Source organism: Grus americana, chromosome Z, assembly GCF_028858705.1.
Source record: "Grus americana isolate bGruAme1 chromosome Z, bGruAme1.mat, whole genome shotgun sequence".
NCBI classification, from domain to species: Eukaryota; Metazoa; Chordata; class Aves; order Gruiformes; family Gruidae; genus Grus; species Grus americana.
The window spans coordinates 52,625,495-52,647,907 of record NC_072891.1 but is presented as its reverse complement, the minus strand read 5'-3'; the positions used below and the strand labels follow the sequence as shown (position 1 = coordinate 52,647,907).

General features: G+C 41.9%; 1 protein-coding gene across 1 annotated transcript in view; it reads right to left on the bottom strand.

Annotated features, from left to right (window-relative positions):
• CPLX1 (complexin 1) overlaps positions 1-22,413 on the bottom strand; it is a 119,594-nt gene that overhangs the window by 35,965 nt on the left and 61,216 nt on the right. Inside the window, exon 3 of the mRNA XM_054811050.1 lies at positions 9,942-10,117. Within this exon, the coding sequence (XP_054667025.1) occupies positions 9,942-10,117 (176 nt within the window). The remainder of the gene's footprint in view (positions 1-9,941; positions 10,118-22,413) is intronic.

Sequence of the window (22,413 nt, the reverse complement as noted above, 5' to 3'; positions counted from 1 at the left end):
TAGCTAATTTTTATACCATCCTGACTAAGGGCTTTTTCCATTGAGGAAGTAATATTTTATTCCCCAGAGCAGCAGAGCAGCAAATAAGCTGTTCTGCCTCTCAGAGCAGAGGGATGCATTTATGCCTTTATTGGGATTTAGCCAAGAAATAATTCCATGTGTTGTTGGCTCTACTGGCTAAAGAAATTCCAAGTGGAAGGTTGTGGGTATGGCAGCCACTTCTAGAGACCAGTAGCAATGGGAATGTGGCTCATACAGGCTCTGGGATGGTTTTCACTTCTAAGTCCTAAACTTCTGTCATGGACTGCTGACCGTGGAGGTGCCCAGGTTTTCTGGAGGAGAAGAAACCTGATTTACACAAGGGTCAGACTATCCCTAGGCCTCCAGCTCAGGAAACCAATTCCCTACTCAACCACTGCATGATTTGGGGCAAGTTGCTCAATTTCTCCACCTGTAAATCACAAGCAGTAATGCTAAGTAAAAATTAATAATAATAAAATTAATAATTAAATTATATAGAATATATGATAAATATACATTATATAAGCTATATAATTAGTATGGTACATATATAATAAATATATAATTAAACAAAATAATAATTATTTTAAAAACACATTTTGGAGCTTTCTTGGGAAAAACCCTTCCTCTGTGCAGCTTGGTCTTGGTGGGCGATGTGAACAAGAAACATCATTTGGCCACACTAACAACCACAAGAAAGCATCAAAAAAGCAGAAACAGAGCTAACTGGTATTTCACAGGCAAACACATACTGTTACCTCTATGTTTCTCAGAGGGAGTCCAGGCAGAAATCCACTGAAAAGGCCTGCCATCATTTTCGTCATACAGGTTCTTAGTTCCAATTGTACAGACTTGGGCAATTCCTGTTCTGAAGAGCCAGCGTGAATAACTCCAGCCAAATTTCAGGTAGACAGTGGGCTGTGCCTGCTCTGCTGGAGAAGAAGGCTAAGACAGGTCTGCAGCCTTTGCAAAAAGAGAACTCTGGATCCAGCATGTGTGTAGGTAGTTTTCCTTCCTTCTTCATGTAGGGGATTTGACCCGTCCATGTAGGGATGACTCTGAATGCTGCTACCCAACAAGCTATAATTCAATAGCCTCTTTATGCAGGTGTTGGACATTTCTAGTCCCCTGAAGAAAGGCAAGTCCTTCATGGACTTCCTCAAGCTGTGGACTAGACATGGTCAAGAGTGAATGCAAACTGCCACTGAAACTGGAATAAAGTAAGGCTTTGTCCATGATGCAGACATTCCCTTTACATTCATCTTCTATATGCAAAGAAAAGAAATCTTTCTGATTAAAGAAAATCTGTGCAAACTCCATGTGCATTTCTCTGTGTGTACATGCACACAAACTTGGTAATATACAATGCCTGTGTATACTGCTTCCCTACAGTAATGGTGCTCTGTAGAGTTAAAGCAGTGCTTCACAGATCACACATTCTTGCTCTGCAACGTCGTCAGTCTATCCTGACTCTGGAAAATAAAAAAAGGAAAGCTCCTAAACCAAAAGTTCAGTCAGGGAAAAAAAGGCACAAGGGAAAGAGAGGGAGGCTGTACTGTGTGATCAGACAATAAATTACAAACAGTTGCTGTTTTCCCACCTTTCTTGTCTCTGGGTGGTAACATAAATAATTGATGGGGTGAGGGAGGGCTGTACTGAAGAGTTCCTTATTATGAATACAGAAGAATTTGTCAATTAAAATTGTTGGATATTAGTTTCCAAACAGATCTTGTGGTAATAGGGCACCCTGGTATGAGGGCCAGAAGTGTAGATTGGACTGTGAGGTGGCAGAACAGCACCTCCTGCAGAGTAGTAATGTCTGGCTGTTCAGACACAAATGCTTAGTTACAACGGTGCTAGAAGAGAACTTGCAAAAGACCATTTGTTGGGATCCGTATTTCTTGTCTTTCCAAGTAGGTGAGCCAAATGCTTGGAGTTTCAATAAGTCACAGCCAGAAAGGCTTGAAACACCATTCAGATGTCCTTCCTAGCTAAATTCCAGCACTAATCACTGTATGTCATTATTTTGCACCCAGTCTTAATGAAACCGCTCAGCCCCATGCCAGCAACGTGCATGGGGTTTGCCAGCCAACTCATTGAGACAAAAGCTGTTTAAGTGAGGATTTCAAGGTGAATGACTACAAGACACCCTAGTCAGTACATAAGAGTAAAAAAGGCTGCATTCCAAGAGACATTTCAGTAACTCCAGAAGCATCACCCAGTGGGATCTCGTTAGCAAGTATCCAAAGTGACATCTACTGGTGTAGATTTGGATTAGCGTGAAACGTAGAAACGAAGTTAGAGCAAGGCAGAGCTGCACAAAGAAGCTGACTAATGAGCCCCAAAAGGTATTAGTGGGGGAATCAGCAGCTGGAAACTGAACCTGCTGAGTTCTGGTTAGTAATTGAACCTCTAACTATTATGGAAGCAGATGAAAAAGATGTCAGTTTGCTTCTGAGCTCCAACGGTTTGCTAATGGTGCTTCCTTTTCTGAATTTTAAAAATGGCCTAAAGCTACAGTGCAGGAATGAATCCATGCAGCTTTTCCCATCAGGGAAGCTCTGTTAGTTTAATGCCAAGAGATAAGGCCCGGCGCACACACACTTTCATTCAGACTACCTAGAGAATTCTATATATGTAGGCGACTGGACTCACAAAGACCAAGACATGTTGCATATCCTGGGACTTCCAACAGAATATAAAGATGAAACTACATAGGTTAGGTAGGAACAGATTCTCTAAAATCACTCTGAAGATGTCTATGTTTAATAATGGCCTTGGAGGTCCTTAGCAGGCACATCAATCCCTGTTCCGTGTTGAAAAGCACATCTGGGAAGGCACCATTCTCTCAAGTTTCAAGAAAGACTGCTGAACTTAGGCATACCCAGATAACTTTGTTAACCTTTGGCTTTCTAGTTGTGGTTCCTCTTCTGGAGGAGACCAGTTTGTTTATCTTTTCACAAAAGACAGTCACTACCTCACAGACAAGGGGACTTTTTGGAGATGCAAAGCAGGAAGTTAAACCTCGCTGGAATTTCCAAAGGTTGAAAGTGTTAAAGAAGAGAAGTGGATGATTTAGTAAAATTGCAAAGGCATGTAGTCCAGAAACAAGTTCAATGCTAAAGATCTGTACCCTAAGTTATGGAGAAAACTGATATGGAAACTCAAGAATCTGTGTCAGAGACAATACAGGCCAGTCAGGACTGTTGGGGAGCCAGCTCTGGCAGGAGGTCACAAATCTAGTCCAGGTCAAATCACTTTATCCCCTTGGATGCCTCCAAATACCAATATGGAAATGATCTGAGGGGTTATTGTGCTCTTCAATCACCCTTCAAATGTCTTTTACTTTTTCCAACTCTGCTTGGGCTTGCATCAGCTTCCACTGTCCTCAGTAACACACAGGACAAACACCAAAGGACATTGCCGTTGTTCTTCACCCAGAACAGCCCGCGATTTAATTGCTGCAAAGAGTGAAATTCTTCTCAGTTGTCATCGTTACTGGCCTTATGACTGTCCCCACCCATCCCAGAGCCCACTTCTTGGAAAGCGCAATATAATCCGAGTCTTGCAAAGCATCACACTGGGAGTGCCATAGCCAGGGCTATTGTTTTCTCATAGCCGGAGGGCCTGTGACCCAGTTGTAAACATTCTTTGGTCTATAGCACAAAGAGTATCTGCACTGAACTAAACCAAGCAAGGATTTTTTTTTTCTTTGTTTGTTTTTTATCCTGAATTATCAAAAGCCACTGTGAAAGCAGAAAAGTCAATTTAATGATACCTTTCCATCTGCACGACACATATACATCTCTGAAAATCTGTTTTAAGGCCCACACACTGAACAGTAGCCACAGCTTCATTAGATCACAAGTGCTGAGTAAAAATTCGTATCACTGGTTTAATGTCAATGATTTAAAAGGGAAGAGATCAGACAGAATGTTTCTGTTCATTGAGATATGATTTTTATCATTTGAATTACAGAACATGATTTATTGCTGAGGAAAATATTTTCTTTGAGATCCTTCACCTTTTGACATGCAAAGAATACAATTTCTGTATTTTTTCAGCTGTCGATAGACTCCAATGAAAAATGTACTATACATTTCTTCCTTGCAAGGAAGACTACACCTTCAAAATTGCTTTTTCAGGCAGTGAAATTTCATTCCTTTGTACAGGAATTTTTAAAGCCCTTGACGATATCTGCATCTGAAGTTAGACGAGAATGAAACATCCCATAGATGTACTAACACCAAAGAGTTTAGCTAACATTGTGAAGCTGTTTTATAGCAACAAAGTTTTACCACAGTTAAGTTTTCACACCTGAACTTAGAGCTTAGTTTCAAAGGTCTGATATTGCTGGAGAAGAGAGTCAATTTGCATTCTGGTATTTTTCCTGCCTTAGACATAATTTTCACAGCTATGCACCAGTTACACATGGAAATATGCAAATGAAATATTAAAAATAAATAATTATATGCTGTTGCATGTCGATTATCTCACATAAAAATCTAGGACTGCAAGTATAAATCCTGATTGTCTTTTTGCCTGAGTGATTTAGTGCCAAAAGTCAGTTCAGCAATGAGATTAAAAAAAAAAAAAAAGAAAAAAAAAACCAGCATTATGAGAATACTTTCCCACTGGAGAGAACAAAGGCCCTAACTTAGGACTTCTCCCATTGCCAGCAACCCAAATGTTCTCAGTTTTCTATAATTAAATTCCAATACCACCTACCTTAAGCCGTGGAAGACCTGGAAATTACATGTCTTAAATATCTACAAAGAACTGAATAGTTTTCATGGTTTTCCTGGGACATGGACAATTCCAAATACTGCAGAGAATCTTATTGCCTAACCACTGAGAGCCTTTAATGGCCCAATAAGAAAAATGGGAAGAATTAATGGCACACATCCAGAGACAGAAGGACTCACACTTAAACAGAACAAGGACTGCATATTCTCCTGCTGTGTGATATGCTGCCTGCAGGAACAAACATCAAACCTCAGACTGCACCATTTCCCTATTGCCAGCAAAAGGACAAGGAAGTCCTGAGCATGTCTTACTGTGACATAGAGGCTCACTGATGTAACAAGATGTTAACATTCTTCTGCCACCATACTTTAATCAGATAATGATCCTTCTGCATTTGTACTTTCCAAACAGAAAAAAACCCAATGAAACTCTTTGTCCTCCACTCAGAAAAATCTCAGAAGCAACCATGCTTAGGATGAATTCATCAGCTATGTTAGTGAAAGCATAATAATAATAACAAAGAATTAAACCCTCAAATGAGGAAATTCATTACATTGCCATCAGAATTTGGATACTGCATAGTAAATGAGCTTGAGAACACACATTGTAAGGTGTGGCAGAGATAAAGTACTGAACATCTGCTTATTAAGAAGACAGTTGACCTCATCTTGTGCAATGGAAGAGCTGAGGTTCATAGAAGCATAAACGTATGACAATGAAATTAAGCACTGTGCCACAATCTTTACATAGCACCCAACAGGGTCAATTAGAATTGTAGAGACAACCTTAATTCTTCCAGCACTTGAATTTTCCATTTGCAGCCTTTCCATACTTCTCATGCAGATTTCATGCTCAATTTGGAGGGCAGGAATCCTTATTAATATAACTGCAGTTGTGCTTTATTCCCCACAGCACGTAAGGCTGGTCAAAGACAAGCTGGGCCACTCTGAGAGCTGAATGTATAATAGCTACTGAAGCAGTTCATGCTCCATCTAAGGATGGCCTAAATTCAAACCTAAATTCTGTCCTGAAGCCAAGACATTTGGACAGAGGACCATGCTTACATCTTTTTTTGGTTGAAACCCACCATTGTGAGGATAGCCTTGAGCTCTTGCTACTTTTCAGCACAGGCTTAGCAATGCCAACCCTCTAAAGCAAGATTTGCAGGAAGCCAAACTACAGGCATTGTCTCACTAGCAGCCAAGACAGGTAGAATGTTAATTACAGAGCATGTCCTAGGGCTCTCTCAGGCCTGGGTTCTACCACAGCCGTAGAAATAATTAATTATGTAAATAAGTAATTATAGATCATTACATGAAGAAAGTAATTAGCTTTCACTGCTGAGGTATGCAGGTTTATAACACAATCAAGGTCATCTGTTTATAGAAGGCAGCATTCCACCTGAGAGCACTGGAAACAAGCTGGCTGCTGTAACATGGCAAGGTCTTAGCAAGGTAACAGGGATATTAGCCATCCACAGCCTCAGCACCGGGGCGCTGGCAACGGACCCTGACCTGCTGGGCACAGAGGCACTGAGGGCCTCTCAGCAGTCTTGCCTGTGTTGGTCAGTAGTGGCACCTCTCCTCAGAGACAGCTGTGGTGGGCTCGGAAGCTCTGTGGGGCAGCAGTGTTAAGATCAAGCCCAGATCAGGTCAGAAAGCAAGCTGCATACGTGCGCCTTGGGGTGGAAGGAGGCTGGAATATACCCCAGATGTGTTCCTTACATTCTTTCAATCCATGTTCAGTATCAAATGCTGGATTTTAATATTGGGTAGGAGCTGGCAGACAACTAGTGGTCCAGTTATTTCAAAATGTCGTGTCCAAATGTCATCCTTCAAAATCAATTTCCAAATGAAAATGCTGCATATTTTTTATGAAAAAATATTTGATTGCTGAATAATTCATTCTATCCTTTCCCTAAGTCATTTCTGTGCCCAGCTGCCATGCTGGGCTGAGGGCATATGTATTTCAATTTAACAGATTGGATTTAAAACCTGAAGTTAGAACATGCTGGAACATATCTGTGGTAGGTATCTGTCATTATTCTTTTCAGGCTCTGCCATATCTCCCACATTTCCTGAAGTCCTAAACAAGAGAGTGTATTCATCACACTTGTTGAAGCGCAGAGGCAGAAAGTCCAAAACAACAAACATGATGAGCCTGTCCTTTCTGTAGGCTTCACCTAGAGCCGTATTAACTAACTGATGAAGCCGTGATTCCCTGGCTTGTTTCCTCAACGCCCTGCAGCTGAACTAAGGGAGTAACTTTGTGACTCTGGGATCATGACCCAGGACACACACTTTCAATCTTGTATTCTGCATAAATAATCTGTTCCTACTCACTCACTGAACTCACATGCTCATTTCTCTTTTATGTGAGGAATGAGCAAATATAATCAGGGTGATCTCTAATACTTAAAACTTCTTGGATTTAATTCATACTTGCTAACAACAACTTGTTTATGTGTACATACCAGACAGAATCTCTATTTCAGTTTTCTCCTTCTCTCTCTTTCTGCTTTTACTGGAGTTGGTGAAGAAATTAAGGTAATTACTATATAAAAAAGCAATAGAGGAATTTATCCAGCCCCTTTTTTCTATTCTTTCAACATTTGTTTCACATTTCCAGCCACCAATTCACAATACTTGGAGACATATTCTTGTATATCTTTGTCGTGGTTTAGCCCCAGCTGGGAGCTGAGCACCACGCAGCCGCTCGCTCACCCCTCCTCGCTGTAGGATGGGAAGGAAAATTGGAAGGAAAATGGTAAAACTCATGGATTGGGATAAGGACAGTTTAGTCCGGGAGCCACGCCGCCCCTCCCTGACTAGCCTTCTTTTATGCTGAGCATGACGTCATATGGTATGGAATACCCCTTTGGCTAGTTTGGTCACCTGTCCTGGCTGTGTCCCATCCCAGTTTCTGGTGAAAATTGACTCTATCCTAGCCGAAACTAGGACAATCATCAAATCTGTCTCTTTGTCAGGACAAAGTAATTGCTCTCTTTCATGGAACTCTCAAACTTAAAAAAAAAAATAAAATACAGCTCCATTCTACAGCTTTATCCATCTTTTCTGATTCTGCAGAAAACAGCTTCATCTTTCAAATGCACGCTACCTGGGATTATCTCCAGGAGAAAGAAAACCACAGTGAGCTGAGCTCCTATGTTTTCACAAACCTGAATGCAGGATTTCCTGTTGCTAATCTCAAAAGTAACCGACCACATCACTAGGAAAGCTGCAATCCAGAGCTTTGACTGAGGTCAAATAACATTCCTTCAAGTATCCCTGTTTACTGTCTCTGCGGAGCCAACCTTTTGGCGTGTCGCTCAGGAGTCAATACGTTTCCAAGAGACTTCACCACTCAGTACTCAGCCTGGCTCAGCAAAGTCTAGCTAGCTGACAGTATCCCAGGGAAATTCCCTTTGGCTGGATGTTTCATCCAAGCTCAGGCTGTATGCACCCTACTCATGAACGTGTGAATTCTAGTCTACATCATCTCGGATTTGTAACAGAGGGCATCTCAGATTTCTTAAATGCTTTTACAGCAGTTTGCCCGAGAGCAAAAAAAATTGCAACCGCCATCTACCTCTGGGAACACTTCAGTGGTCAAGCAGAAGAGACAGTGATGAGTGAAAACAGGGCATTAGCCCGTCTGCCTGCAACTCAGAAATTAATTACTGGTTTTTTTTTTCTCTCATGTCTAATGCAGACCTATGTTATTGCTTAGAAACAGTTCCACCTATAAACATACATTAAACATATACTGCACACATTTATTTATTAATATATTCCATTATCTAGATACATATTCATTAAAAACATTATAAACAAATTTTGATGAGGGGGGTTCTGAATCTGTCTGTCTAGTAACTAATACCCTCTTTTAAATGATCATATGAATACCTTTCTCTGGCAGCGTCACGGGTAGACAATTCCCTGTAAGTACTTTCTTTTCTTAGAAGCATAAACCCAAATTTCTTTATTTGCAGAACAATTCTCGATACCTCTTTACAAGATGCACCATGCTACCAGGAAAATTCATCCCTATCCGTGCTTCCCTCTTGAATCGTAAGAATTGGGTCAGAAGTTCAGCCCAGTGCAGACATAGTTTTGTTTATGGACAGCCACTCTCAGCTCTGTAATGAGACTTTGAAGCTTTTTCCCAGTCACGTTCTTAGGGCGCTGTAACCTGCGCAGAAGTAGGCACTGCACGGGGAACATCTCTTACACTGAGCAGGTCTCCCTCATTGTGCCTACAGGTATTTTCTGTTGTTTTTTGGCACGTGATGTAAGTCAACACACAGGCCTTCATCATCAGAAACCTCTCGTCCAACCCAAATTTCATTCCAAGTTATCTGACCTCCAGGTCCTCTTCCTATAAAACGAAGTTATTCTAAAGAGACAATTTTGACATAGTCTTGAGGGTGATGAAGCAAAACTGCCTTCTTCCTCCATATATCAATCCCTAAAAACTAATGTACTGTAACAATGGGCTCAGCTACCTTAAATTAAGCTCATTTCTCTAATAAAGGTTTGTTTTGTACATTTCTTTTCAATCTCATTCTGAATTCTCACAATTATTCATTTCCTTCTCATGCCAAATTGCATGCAACTTAAGGAGAAGACAGTACTTCCCAATGGCTAAGTCCCTCAGATAAATGAAACTCTTTTTCTTTCAGATGAATCCTCTGTGAGTAGTGGAAGCCTAAATATGAAAAGTAAAGTAGATTTGTCAGATTTTGCCTGTCAACACAATGAAAGCCTTGGAACCAATACAGAAGATACTTGGACTGAGTCTCTCAGAAACACAGTGAATTATGACCCTTCTCACAAACCACAAATCTAAGCTTGGAAAGCACCCACACAGGGACAGAGAAGCCTCTAACATTTAAAATAATGTGAATGTTTAAGCAATGATGAGAAAACCAGACATTTTTCTCGCCTTATCTTCACTCTCTATTTCAACTTGGCCGGACTTTTCAGTGTGGGAGGTGTGTTTAAATAGGGACAGAGCTCGAGGGACAGTGCACAAGATTAGAAAGTTCAGTGTGGCAAAGTAATTACCTGGGTCTATCCAGGTGCTCATGGAACTGGTCACAAATCATCTGAAAACAGTAGTTCTCCACTGAGCATTATGAGTTGCCAAGTGCGTGCTGAAAGCCAGATCCCTACCTTGTCTCGAATCCCTTGTCTCATAACTTCTCTTTCAGCCTCCATCTTGGCATATTTGGCTTTCCTCTCTTCCTCCTCTTGCCTGAGGGCTTCCTGTCGTTCCTCTTCTTTCTTGGCAGCATCTGGGTCTTTTTCCTCATCCCCACCCAGCATCTTCCCCATGTCTTTGGTAGCCCCTAGAGAAAGCACAATAAAAAGTCAGCTCTGTAAGAATGTGGGAAAACCACCATGACACCAGCTCTCTCTTTCCCCACACTCAGGACCTCTTTCCACTCCCTCTGCATCTGGAAAGATTTCTCCTGCTACTGAGGAGAGGCACACTCCCCACAGAGGCAGGAGGTAGGCAAAGCACCCAGCCTGACGGGGTGGCTTACCTGGCATTGGTGAGAGAAGCATGGCAGAGAGAGGAACAGACTACATCTGTAGACTTGCATGATGGTAACGCAATTGGTTTGCAGTCTTAAAGGGGGGCAGCTGCCATCCACGCTGTTTTCACTCCATCAGCTCAGTCAAGTGACTGAAGATTGATGTTGGTGGGTCTTTAACGTAACAGGCAAGTGATACATCCAGAAAGAAATGACACCAGGGCTAGGAAAGGAATTTGAAATCTCAATTGCAGGGATGAGTAATCACAGTCTTAATTGTTGCCAGAAATTACATAACCCGTGATAGGTAGGAGCACATGGCATTAGCAAACATTTGGACTTGATGATTTCTAGGCTCCTACCATGGATCAGGAAGAAGCAGCATCTCTGCATGTCTCTTATCTACCCTTAGACACCACTGCGTCTAACGCTTGGTACGTAGGTGAGATCCTGGCTCTGCCTGGTCCTCTTCCTAGCCCTGCATGCACATTGGTCTCAAATTCAGCCCCTGTGTGCTCCTGAGCCAGATCTTTGTTATTGTGCAAAGCCCTTGCACAGCCATGGAAATGGGGAGGCTTCTCACATGTCCCGCTGTCCCCACACACCTGCATAAAGACCTTTAACCCTGTATTTCAGAGGCACTTTTATTGGCAAATGACTAGCAATCATCCAGCTGGGGAGGAAGGCAGGGGCTGGGGAAAGGGATAGGGCATTTACTGTGATACTTCATCATCAGGGCACTGGAAGGCTGCAGCAGGATCAAGCCTGGTTACATGGATGAAGTGAAGATGTATATTCTTTGGGAGTTGTGTTGGACTTTGCCTGGAGCAGAAAAACACCCTGCATCACTTATTAAAAAAGGTACCTTCACCCAGGAAGAACACTGCAGGTGGCTGGTTACTGTCCTTGGTTTCTGGGTGAGAACAGTTCCAGTTTGGCCCCTTGCTGGCTGAGATTTAATTGAGTTAATCTGAGACAGCCTTGTTGTAACACGCACTCGCACGTACATACATGTATACATATTTAACGTCTCTTGCCTTGCATAAGGCAAAGTTATCCGGCCTTTTCAAAGGCTTAGGCTGTCAAAGTCCTTCCAAATAATTGTTTGTTGGCATTATTAGAGGCTAAATGAAGGGAAGAGGTTTTCACAACCCCTTATCACTGTCTTCTAAATTACCTCATCAGTACCTCAGCAGTGCTGGAAGACTGTGTTTGCTCTTGCTTTCCACATCAGTTCTTGGGATGGCAATGGTTGAACCTACGTTCTTACAGGGAGAAACATCTGCAGCCTGTCAGAATGTTTCCTCCTGAATTGCCCCAGAGATGATGGTTGTCGGATTAACTACTGCCTCTAAAAAACCACCACGGAATTTGTTGAGAGGCAAGCAGATCCTGTGGCTTTTCCCCTCCACATTACTTCTCCAGGTCACATGTTTTCCCAGACCCTACATTGAAAGCAGCCCTGAATCAAAAGCAACCCTCCAATCCCCCAAAATGTGATGGAGAAATGGCCCCTTTACATCTCCCATAGAGAAGCATGGGGAAACTGATCATTTTAAGCCTGACGAGATCTGTTTGTTATAGACTTTTTTTGCCAAGTGGGAAATAATAGTAATCATGACTGTCTCCATTCAGCTAGCTAACCACAAGCCTCTTGACACCTCAATCCTGTTGAGAAACCTGTGGATAAAAAGAGGAAGATGCCCAGGGACCCAAACAAACCCCAGCTGGAATATTTACTAGCTACTGTCAGCCTTCCTCTACTGTCATTTTGCATCCTCCTCTGCAGAGTCAGAATAATACAGGAACTCTTGCATTTTGAGGGCAAATTTACTCAGACCATCTGGTGATTTCTTTCCTGGGATGCAAGGAAGGCTAATTGAAATTGCAAGCAAACTAGAATTTCATAGCAAGTGGAAAGGCAATGCAGACTACTTGGGTCACACATCCCTGTTGCAGGGACCTCCGTAAGCAGCTTTACCATGCATTAATCATTCATGACCAATGCCAGTAACACCTTTAATTTCTGGATTCCCCTCAACAAATATTTCCACTGATGATCAAACTGATTTGGGTTCAATAATCTATCAAGTTTATCTCTTTTTAGCTTCTCTCCACTTATAGCTACCCAGACAAATACACTAGTTCCTTATGAAGCAGAATTCAGCAGCAGAAAGAGATTTTTTTTTTCCCCCTTAAGCACTACTTCTAGGCTATCGTTAAGTTATAATGTCAGCACAGCTCGTCAGGTAAGGAATGAAATTGCGTAGACTCCTTTTATCTCTTAGACAAGACCAAGATTTTGAATACTTTAGGCATTTGATTTTGCGGCTATTCAGCACACAGGACACCTACAAGAACGAGAATGTAGTTTCGGGATCCTCATAGACTCTCTTAATTCATCTCTGATTTCAAAGTCATCATCTAAATGTGCCGAATGCTGCATTGTTATTAACTAATTGGAAGGAAATATGAGAAGGAAAATTTTACACTACTTTTTAACTCCAATCTCTTGTTTTACTTTTGGTATAGAAAAGCTTTTTTCTGTCTCATTTGTTCTTCATCCTAAATTTTAGGCTTTGCTGTTAACATTCCCTGGATAACAGCTTCTGTTTTCAGCAGTTCAGCAGTGGAGGCTCCAGAGAATTCATTTGCATGCAACTGAGATGCTGCAGTTACAGGCACAAGCAGAAGGAAAGAGCAGAAGTTCTTTCCTCAAGCCTGCCTTTGAAGCTTCCAAAGAAACAGAGGGGAAGGACACACTCACTGAATCTGTTCATATGATAAGCCTGGGTCTTTTTATCTTCTTTCACATCCCAACCATAACATTTACCTTGACATAAAGAGAAGATGGAGAATGCCAAAGTAAGCACTAATCAGTAAAGTGCTTCAATCAATATTATTTCCAACACATCTAGACAAGGCCACAGGATAAAGCTCCAGTACTACCTTTCTGACTATAATGAACAGCCCTGCCCAAGAAAAATAAAACACTTCCATGAGGGAAAGCATCTCAGAGTTGGTTTGTTTAGAAGACAAGTGGCATGGCAGGCATTCCAAACTAATAGTCATTCCCTTGATCCATACGGGCTAAAGAACTGGACAATCAGGTGTTAAGCCAAATGCTATAAGCACACTCAGATACACTTTCATGTGAGATTCACTGGTTTAAATTGTTATCAGCCCTCTGAAAAACAGTAATTCAATTCTGGGGGAACATGTGGGAGACATTGCCCAGTGAAACAGCTGGAAAGCAGGTCAGCTGTCTGGAAGGCAGTTTTGCAGCAAAGGCCTTGGGGTCTTGGTGGACAGGCAGCTGACCATGAGCCAGCAATGTGTCGTTACAGCAAAGAAGGTCAACAGCCTCCTGGGTTGCATTAGGGGTGTTGCCAGCAAGTTGAGGGAGGTGATCCTTCCCTTCTACTCAGCCCTGGTGAGACCAAATTTGGACTGATGTGCCCAGTTCTGGGCTCCCAGATACAAGAGAGATATGGAGCTACTGGAGTGAGCCAGAAAAGGGCCATGATGATGATTAGGAGAATCCAGGATCTCTCATATGAGAAGAAGCCGAGAAAGCTGGGACTGTTTAGCCTGGAGAAGGTTTGGGGGCGTGGGGGGGTGGTGTCTTGGTAGTATGCATAAATATCTGATGAAAGGGAGTGAAGATGAGGGAGCCAGGCTCTTCTCATTGGTGCCCAGTGACAGGAGAAGAGATAACGTGTACAAACTGAAATACAGGAAATCCCATTTAAACATAAGAGGAAAAAAAATATTGGGGGTTGCAGAAAGACTGTGGAGTCTCTGGAGATATTCAAAACTTCATAAGCCACAGCGTTGTGCAACCTGCTGTAGGTCACCCTATTTGAGAATGGGATTGGACTAGGCATCCCCTGTGGATCTCTGCCAACCTCGGATATTCTGTGACTCTGTGAGGCCTCACGAGTAAGTGGTTTAAACGGCAACTGAAAGTGGCTGAAGTGAATTTTGCAAGGAAAAGAGTAAAGAGCACATGCCCAAACAGATCCTGCATCTGAATGGAGGGAAAGTAAATTTTTAAATTGCCTGACCTCTGTGGCAGCAGGACTTAACCCTTCAATAGTTCACTGACATCAATCCGGCTTTCACAGAGAAAATGTAAATTCACAGAACCAACTTGCAGGAGCAGTGCTCCATTTTTACTTGTTAAAAAAAAAATAGAAAAGAAAAAAATTCTCATAAATATTGATGTGCAAAGTTATTTGCTGCAAAAGCTATATGGATTAGGATTTTTAAGGATGATTTACAGAGAAAGAGATTAATAGACACATCTTGGGCATTTTTAATTAAGCAAAGGATGATGGAAAATTGCACACACCATTGCTTCAGGTAAAGTAATTAAGTGAAATCAGAAGAATTTCTTTTGCACAAATCTAATTTCATATTGCAGACAAATAGCACCCCATACCTGTCTTTCAAGAGGGCTGCATATGTGTGGGCTTAGATCTCAGAGGATATTGCAGAAATTCCCCCTGTCAGTCACAGGAGTCAGAGGAAGTAGTGAGAGGTGCACCTGAAACAGGCATGCCCTGAGGAGTACTTGGTACTATTTGTGGCTGAGCCATATTTAGATTGAACAGACAGGACAACTGATGGCTCAAAGTTTCTAAATCACAGCGTGATTTTTATCACATTATCCAAACATCTGGAGCTAATCACAGAGTACTGTTCTGGAGCAGGAATGGATTACTCATTTTTGCAACATTACTTCAGAACCAGAACTAAGAATGTTTTATTGATGTTACTGGAGAGACACCATTTTCATCACAGCCATAATGCAAAGCTTACGTCTGGTATACAAGAAGTCCTATACCCATTTTAAGGCTCATGAAAAAAGTGAATTTGCCATTAAGTAAGAAAAAAGCCTTATAGCAATCACTAAACAAAGGAATTTCATATGCAAATTCTTCACTAATATGAATCTTATCTAAAGGAATCAGATCTTGTCCAAGTGTTTTTGTCCAAATCCCTTAGATGTTACAGAGATGCTTTCAAATTATTTCCCCTGGCTACTGCGACATAAAATTCATCTCCTGTTGCAGCCAAAATACACACCAGTAGGTGAGAATCTTTTAGACAAAATACAAATTGAATTTCTGTTTCCCATGCCCTCAAAATATGGTGCTATATTTCCAACCCATTTACCTTCCTCCAGCAAAATTGCTACATCTGATGATTACACCTGGATGAACTAGACTGGCTGAGAGCACACTTCTCACCACCAGGGTGAAATCCAGTTCCCAACAGGGATGGTTAGATTCAGGTTTCTGCTCAGAGATGTTTCATGTGTGCTGGGTATCTGGCTTCCCATTATCATAGAATCATAGAATCTTTAAGGTTGGAAAAGATGTCTAGGATCATCAAGTCCAACTGTCAACCCAACACCACCATGTCTACTAGACCACATCCCAAAGTGCCATGTCTACACACTTTTTGAACACTTCCAGGGACAGTGACTCCACCACCTCTCTGGGCAGCCTATTCCAATGTCTGGCCACCCTTTCAGTGTGAGCCAGAGCAATGTGAAATCATTTCCTCTTGTCCTGTCACTTGTTGCTTGGGAGAAGAGACCAACACCAACCTCACCACAACCTCCTTTCACATAGCTGTAGAGAGCGATAAGGTTTCCCCTCAGCCTCCTCTTCTCCAGACTAAACAACCCCAGTTCCCTTAGCCGCTCCTCATCAGACTTGTGCTCCAGATCCTTCACCAGCTTTGTTGACCTTCCCTGGACATGCTCCAGCACCTCAATGTCCTTCTTGTAGTGAGGGGCCCAAAACTGAACACAGTACTTAAGGTGTGGCCTACACTAAATGGAAGCCCACTATGACCTTCAGTTGCCTCTGTCTACCACTTAAGAGTGAAGTTTCCTACAGAGCCTGAATCACAGCCCAGCAAACGGAGCCCAAAGCTGCATCAAGCTTCAGGTAAAGCACACTCCCACCTTTGGTGAGTTTAGACACCTATTTGCCATGTCAATACCTCAAGTAGACTCCTTGGCTTATATGCCTCACACAGTAGGATGCATCTCCACTTATTGTCATCTAGTAATCAGTCAGCTAAGCAGCATGCTGAGATCGAGATTTATATACACGTCTTAGTCCGAGACAGAGTAAAAACCCAAAACTATAGACTACAGGAGTAGAATGGGGGGTGGGGAATGAGTGTAACTTTTCCCTAGCATAAAATATAGACAAGAAACATGTTACGTTTGGACAGCAATCCCATTTTAAAGCACTTCCTTTCACCCTTAAAGAAGAAAGAGTTGTTTCCAGCATATGACCAACCTCCCCTGCAGCTAAGACACTTAGATGAATGATCACTAAACAGCCTTTTACAAAGAAGCTAGTTCAGTCTCAAATAAAACAGAAAACAAGGGTCTGTATTCTACAGCCAGACCCAACTCACAGGTCTCTAGAAGTTGTCTGGACTTTTTCAGTGCTACTGCAACACACTTCCATTCCACAATGCCTTGCAAAAGCAACTGAATTTGATCAAATGAGTTTTTTCTGACTCCCAAAAAAGAAACAGCCCCAAACTTACTACTCGTAGCTTGTTATCTTCTACACAAATAACTCCTGCAACTTTGTTTAAACCCATCAGGAATGTAAATTTTCCCTCTTAGGTCTGGGTGAAAATAAAACAGTGGCCTTGGGTCTTTTAGCAACCAGATGGGCCAAGCAGGAAGAAATAAAGAGCAGTCAATGATGGATTGGCTGCACAACTTCATTTTTGTCTTTCACTCTGACAGTTCTTGACATTACAAGACGGTTTTGATGACTTGCACTTTCCCATAGTTTTTTGTCTTGCTCTTCTTTGAAAACAAGGCTGGGGAAAAAAATGAATTAACTGAGCTCTTCAGGATCTCCAGCCAGTAAGATCTCCTGTGCTCCCTTCTGGGTTCTCTTCCAAGACTTACGGTCTGTATATTGTGAGCTTTTCAGACACACTCTGCTGCATCTCCTTGCTTCAGCCTCCCTGTCTGTAAAGCAGCAATGAGTCTAGATGCCAGTCTCGCTCCAAGACTTTGTGTTCTGCAGAGGTGCACAATGTAAGGCACATCCTGATTTCTTGGGTTTTTTTGAGTCAGTTTCCACCAGGCAATGCCTGTTTCAATACAGAGTTTGGTACAACCAAATGGAAAGTTATCAGAATTGATATGAGCAAAAGAAGTTACAAACTACGTAATCCAAAATCACTGTATTCAGACTAGGGCCAGTTCAAGAACACTTAATTGTGTGGACACATTTTTTCTTGCCAAGAATGAGATCAAAACAATTAATCCACAAAGACCTTGTACATACTGCCAGCTGGTCAGAATAAAGCCTTTGACTTTTCCACATCACTGGGGCAGCCTGGTTGTCTGCCTGGTCTTTCTGTCCCATTGACAAAAAGGGGAAGGGCAGAGAGAGGCCTGGCACACAGGGATCCAGGACATCACACGTGTTTTGGAAGCAAAAATCTTCCTCATATCAGTACAATAAAACAATAGGCAGGAAAGATTTTGTCGCCTGTGTCCACATTAACCTGCTGCTCTTTGCAGTAGTCCGACCTCTGCTTTTCATCCATTTAGGAATAAAACAAAACAATACCTTTAGGAACATTTTGGAAACAAAAGAGTACAGACCCATGCTTGCAGTAGAAAGCTGTTTTCCTGCAAATGTTTGCACATTTCTTCAACGATAAGAACAAAAATGCCTCTAATATCTGCCTTCTGCTCCTTCACCTGGGAGATAAAGGTGCAGGGTCTTTTCCTTCTGCAGTTTTATTAGCCACCACATTACTATTTTCCACAAAAAAAGAAAATGCCACACCAATCCTTTCAGCTGAAAAAAAACCACCTGACTTCCTCCTGTTCAAGTTTCAATAAAAATGTAAACAGCCCTTCAGGAGGGCATTGCATGATATTCCAAAGTGGTACTTGCATGAACAAAATACTGTTTATACATTAGTGCTGAATAGCTCCAAAGGAACCATCACCATTTATTAATTAATTGTAACTGATAAACCTACTGAAATGCATTAGTGATTCTTCTTTCATAAACAAAGAGCTTATGCCAAGTTCACTTGAGGAGCTCACTTGAGAAATCATAGTATCTCTGAAAATGCCATTTTCTGGTCTTCTTGGTACAGTAGGGATCTCTGATAAGTATCATTAAAATTGTATTAAATTAAGAATTTTTAAATGAAATTCAAAGCTCAAAGCAGACATGGAACTCTTTTTCTGTTTACTTTTCCAGATCCACTCACCACAAGTGTCTTACAAAACTGAGAAAGGGCATGTTTATATGCATTTCTGCTCACTGGGCCAATCTATAATTTTAGGCTTATTTCCAGGTCAGTGAGATCCCTATCCATTTCAGTGTTAAGTATTCTGAGATATCACAGAAAAATAATATTGAAAGGATCCCAGTGAGGTCCATCTGAACATACCAAGTGGTGAGCCATGGACCATGGGTTCTGTAATGGCAGAACACAAATGGGCATGAGGAAGGAGTAGAAAAGGAGCACTCAAAGCTTCAGTTTTCTTTGTTTATAAATGAACACCATTGAGAAAAAGCTGCACAAGAAGGTATGGATTTGGGGTTTTTTATTTCATTTCTTTTCCCCACACATAAAGTGGTTAGATTACCTTCCAAATAAATGAGAATGCAAGACATCAGTCCGGTCTATCCCTTGCCCCAAGGATCAGCCTTATGCTATTCATGCCAGCCCTTTGTCTGACCTGCTATTGAAGGACTGCAGAGTTGAAGGCAAAACAGTGATTAAGGCTGTGCTCAACAGGTAGCTGGCCACTGCAGTGCTCACCGCATAGCAATACAGACTTGGTCTGCACTCCATCTTTTAATTTTTCCTCCATCTCCATTTTCCAAGTATCTGTAGTAATCCCTATTCCTCAACCTAGTGGAATTGACTGACTCAGTCCTTTCTGTTCTCTGAGTGCTCATGCTGGGCTCTAAAATATTCCCTACCATCAGCTAACCAGAAAAGGCATGGTCTGACAATATCCAGCACTTCAGAGGTTTCGCTGAGACCCATCCCCTGTAACAGGTACCAAGACAAACGGAGATAATAGTGAGAAGTTATTTACAGAATCAGCACTGTGACAACACACTAGGTGATCATTTGAGTGGTCAAGACATTAGGGTGATCATCAGCACAATATCTATTGTCCAGCTTTCCTTCTTCCGGATCCTGGGATTTTCTACCACACCTTGGTCTGTGTTCATAGTGTAACGCCAAAAAACTCTCAAGCTTTGCCATTCCTTGCACCTTCTCCAGAAAAGGGTCCTGAACAAGCAGGCATTTGCTCTGACTGTCCATGTTTAGACAGCCTTTGTTTTGCTGTTCCTGGGGACCTCTGCTTCAGCCATTTCCCCTCCCCAGACTCAGCTTTCTCTGTCTCTGGCATTTTACTTCAGTCTTTCTCTCTCTCCCTCTATATCAAGCCAGACAAACTGCCTTGCTCAGAGGTCTTCTTGTTGGGAAACAAGCTGGTAAGTTGAGCAAACTCTGTGTAAAGGTACTTGAAATATTTAAGGATATTTGGAGGTATTTGGAACTCCAGCTATTTGGAGACAAATGCTTCTTCTCACTACTACAGTAATGTTTCATTTCCCTTACACACCTGAAGGTGGACTTTAAAGGCTGATGTTGATAGGCCCTTTTCAAACTTGGTATAAATCCATGTGGAGGCACATAGAACTTAGAAGGAATGATTTTTCCTGCATTTTTCTGAGATAGCAGTAGGTGCTAACAGGTGCAAGAGCAATGTTTCACTTTGCAGATGGGTATTGAAGACCAAACCCGAATGAGGTAGATACCCATGTCAACAGAACATAATGATTTTCCTTCTTCACAAGCTGCTGGAGAGTCTCCTTTGGCAGACAAAAGAAAGTATTCTTTTTAGAGCAAGACCCTGCCAGCACCATCAGCATCATTTCTTTGGCTAAAATCTTAGTCTCTATGGTTTTTTCCTCTGCAAAGTTTCCATCGCTGCACAGTGACAGTTTTTGTCTAGCTGTGCAGAGCAGTACAGTAACTTGCACACAAACCAACATGTAATCTCAAAGCTACTTGTGTGTTTGTGCAACAAATGGATGTTGTAAGTCCCTCGTCTATTTTCTCTTTCTAGCTTACAACTATAATTAATGTATTTAAGTGAATTCTTCAGTTTGTATGATTTTGTTCCTTTGCACTAGTGCTAAGTCCTTTTTATACTGCTTTAACTAGAACAATAAAGTTGCCAAAGCAACGTATGTGAAGAAATAATTTTCAGGTAACATTTGTCTGATCTGATCTTAGACCCACAGTGACACTAACTTGGACATATGGGGCTCTCTCTTCTTTTTTCATAGAATCATACAATCATTTAGGTTGGAAAAGACCTTTAAGATCATCAAGTCCAATCATTAACCTAGCACTGCCAAGTCGACCACTAAGCCATGTCCCTAGGCACCACATTTACACCTCTTTTAAATACCTCCAGGGGTGGTAACTCAACCACTTCCCTGGGCAGCTTTCAGTGAAGACATTTTTCCTAATATCCAACCTAAACCTCCCCTGGAGCAACTTGAGGCCATTTCCTCTTGTCCTGTTGCTTGTTACTTGGGAGAAGAGACCAACACCCACCTGGCTACAACCTCCTTTCAGGTAGTTGTAGAGAGCGATAAGGTCTCCCCTCAGCCTCCTCTTCTCCAGGCTAAACAACCCCAGTTCCCTTAGCCGCTCCTCATCAGACTTGTGCTCTAGACCCTTCACCACCTTTGTTGCCCTTCTCTGGACGTGCTCCAGCACCTCAATGTCCTTCTTGTAGTGAGGGGCCCAAAACTGAATGAGGTACTTGAGGTGCGGCCTCACCACTGCTGAGTACAGGGCGATGATCACTTCCCTACTCCTGCTGGCCACACTATTTCTGATACAAGCCAGGATGCTGTTGGCCTTCTTGGCCACCTGGGCACACTGATGGCTCATATTCAGTTGGCTGTCAGCTCACACCCCCAGGTTCTTTTCCTGGGGCAGCTTTCCAGCCACTCTTCCCCGAGCCTGCAGCGCTGCATGGGGTTGCTGTGACCCAAGTGCAGGACCCAGAACTGAACCTCGTTGTTTGTTATTGATTTTGCTTGGGTTTTTTTAATTGCAAATCACAATTTCCATTTCATGACAAACTAGAAACATCCACTGGGCTAGTACCTATCTGTTATTCAGAATGACTTAATAGGGCTTTTTCCACATTGAAGCATGTACTGCATTTTATAATCAATTTGTGAAAGATGTCAAACACTGTTGATGGCCTGTCAGTGGTATCTCATTTGTATGCATCAGAGTCAGTGTTCTTCTTACCTCTTATTTTGCTGTGCACATTCGATTTAGTATACTTAATATCTCTGAGCAGTGAAATGTTCACTTCAATTGATTCATGAGCTTGCAAACCTCCTCTGCTGTAAAAAAATAAGCACACTTCCTAGTTGAAATAGTTTATATTCCCTGATGGACTTTCATTCATTCTCTTTCTGCTCTGTGACCTCTTGTGAAGCCTACGACGCAGCACGAACAATTATTTTCTGATACATAAGTGTATTGTATGCCAAACAGCTATTAATATCATAAGACAACACCATTTCACATCAGAAACTACAAGATGGTGGTACACGATGAGATGATTGAGATGAACGTATGCAAATATAGGAAGATAGAAACTGTGGGAATGTTATCATCTGCCTCTGAGCTGGGGGTAAGTTTTTGTAGCAGTAAGAAACCTAAGGCTAGTAGAGGTATATTGATACAATCTGCTGCACTTTGGTTTTGAAAGGTTAAAAAATGTCTCAGTTCCACACATACACACATCTTGCATTCTGCAGGAGATTGGTCTCCTTTCCATCTGAGTGCATCATTCTGCAACACCACAATGAAGCACTTCTACCATTGCCTTTGTAGACACAGAGGCCCTTAGGAAAGGCTTACTATTACTTCAGTCGCTGGTAAAAGTAGTATTCCTGTTGATTGCAAATAAACTGGAAAAGTGGTGAGCTTACCTAAGCAGATCTTGCTGAAGATTAAACAAGAAAACA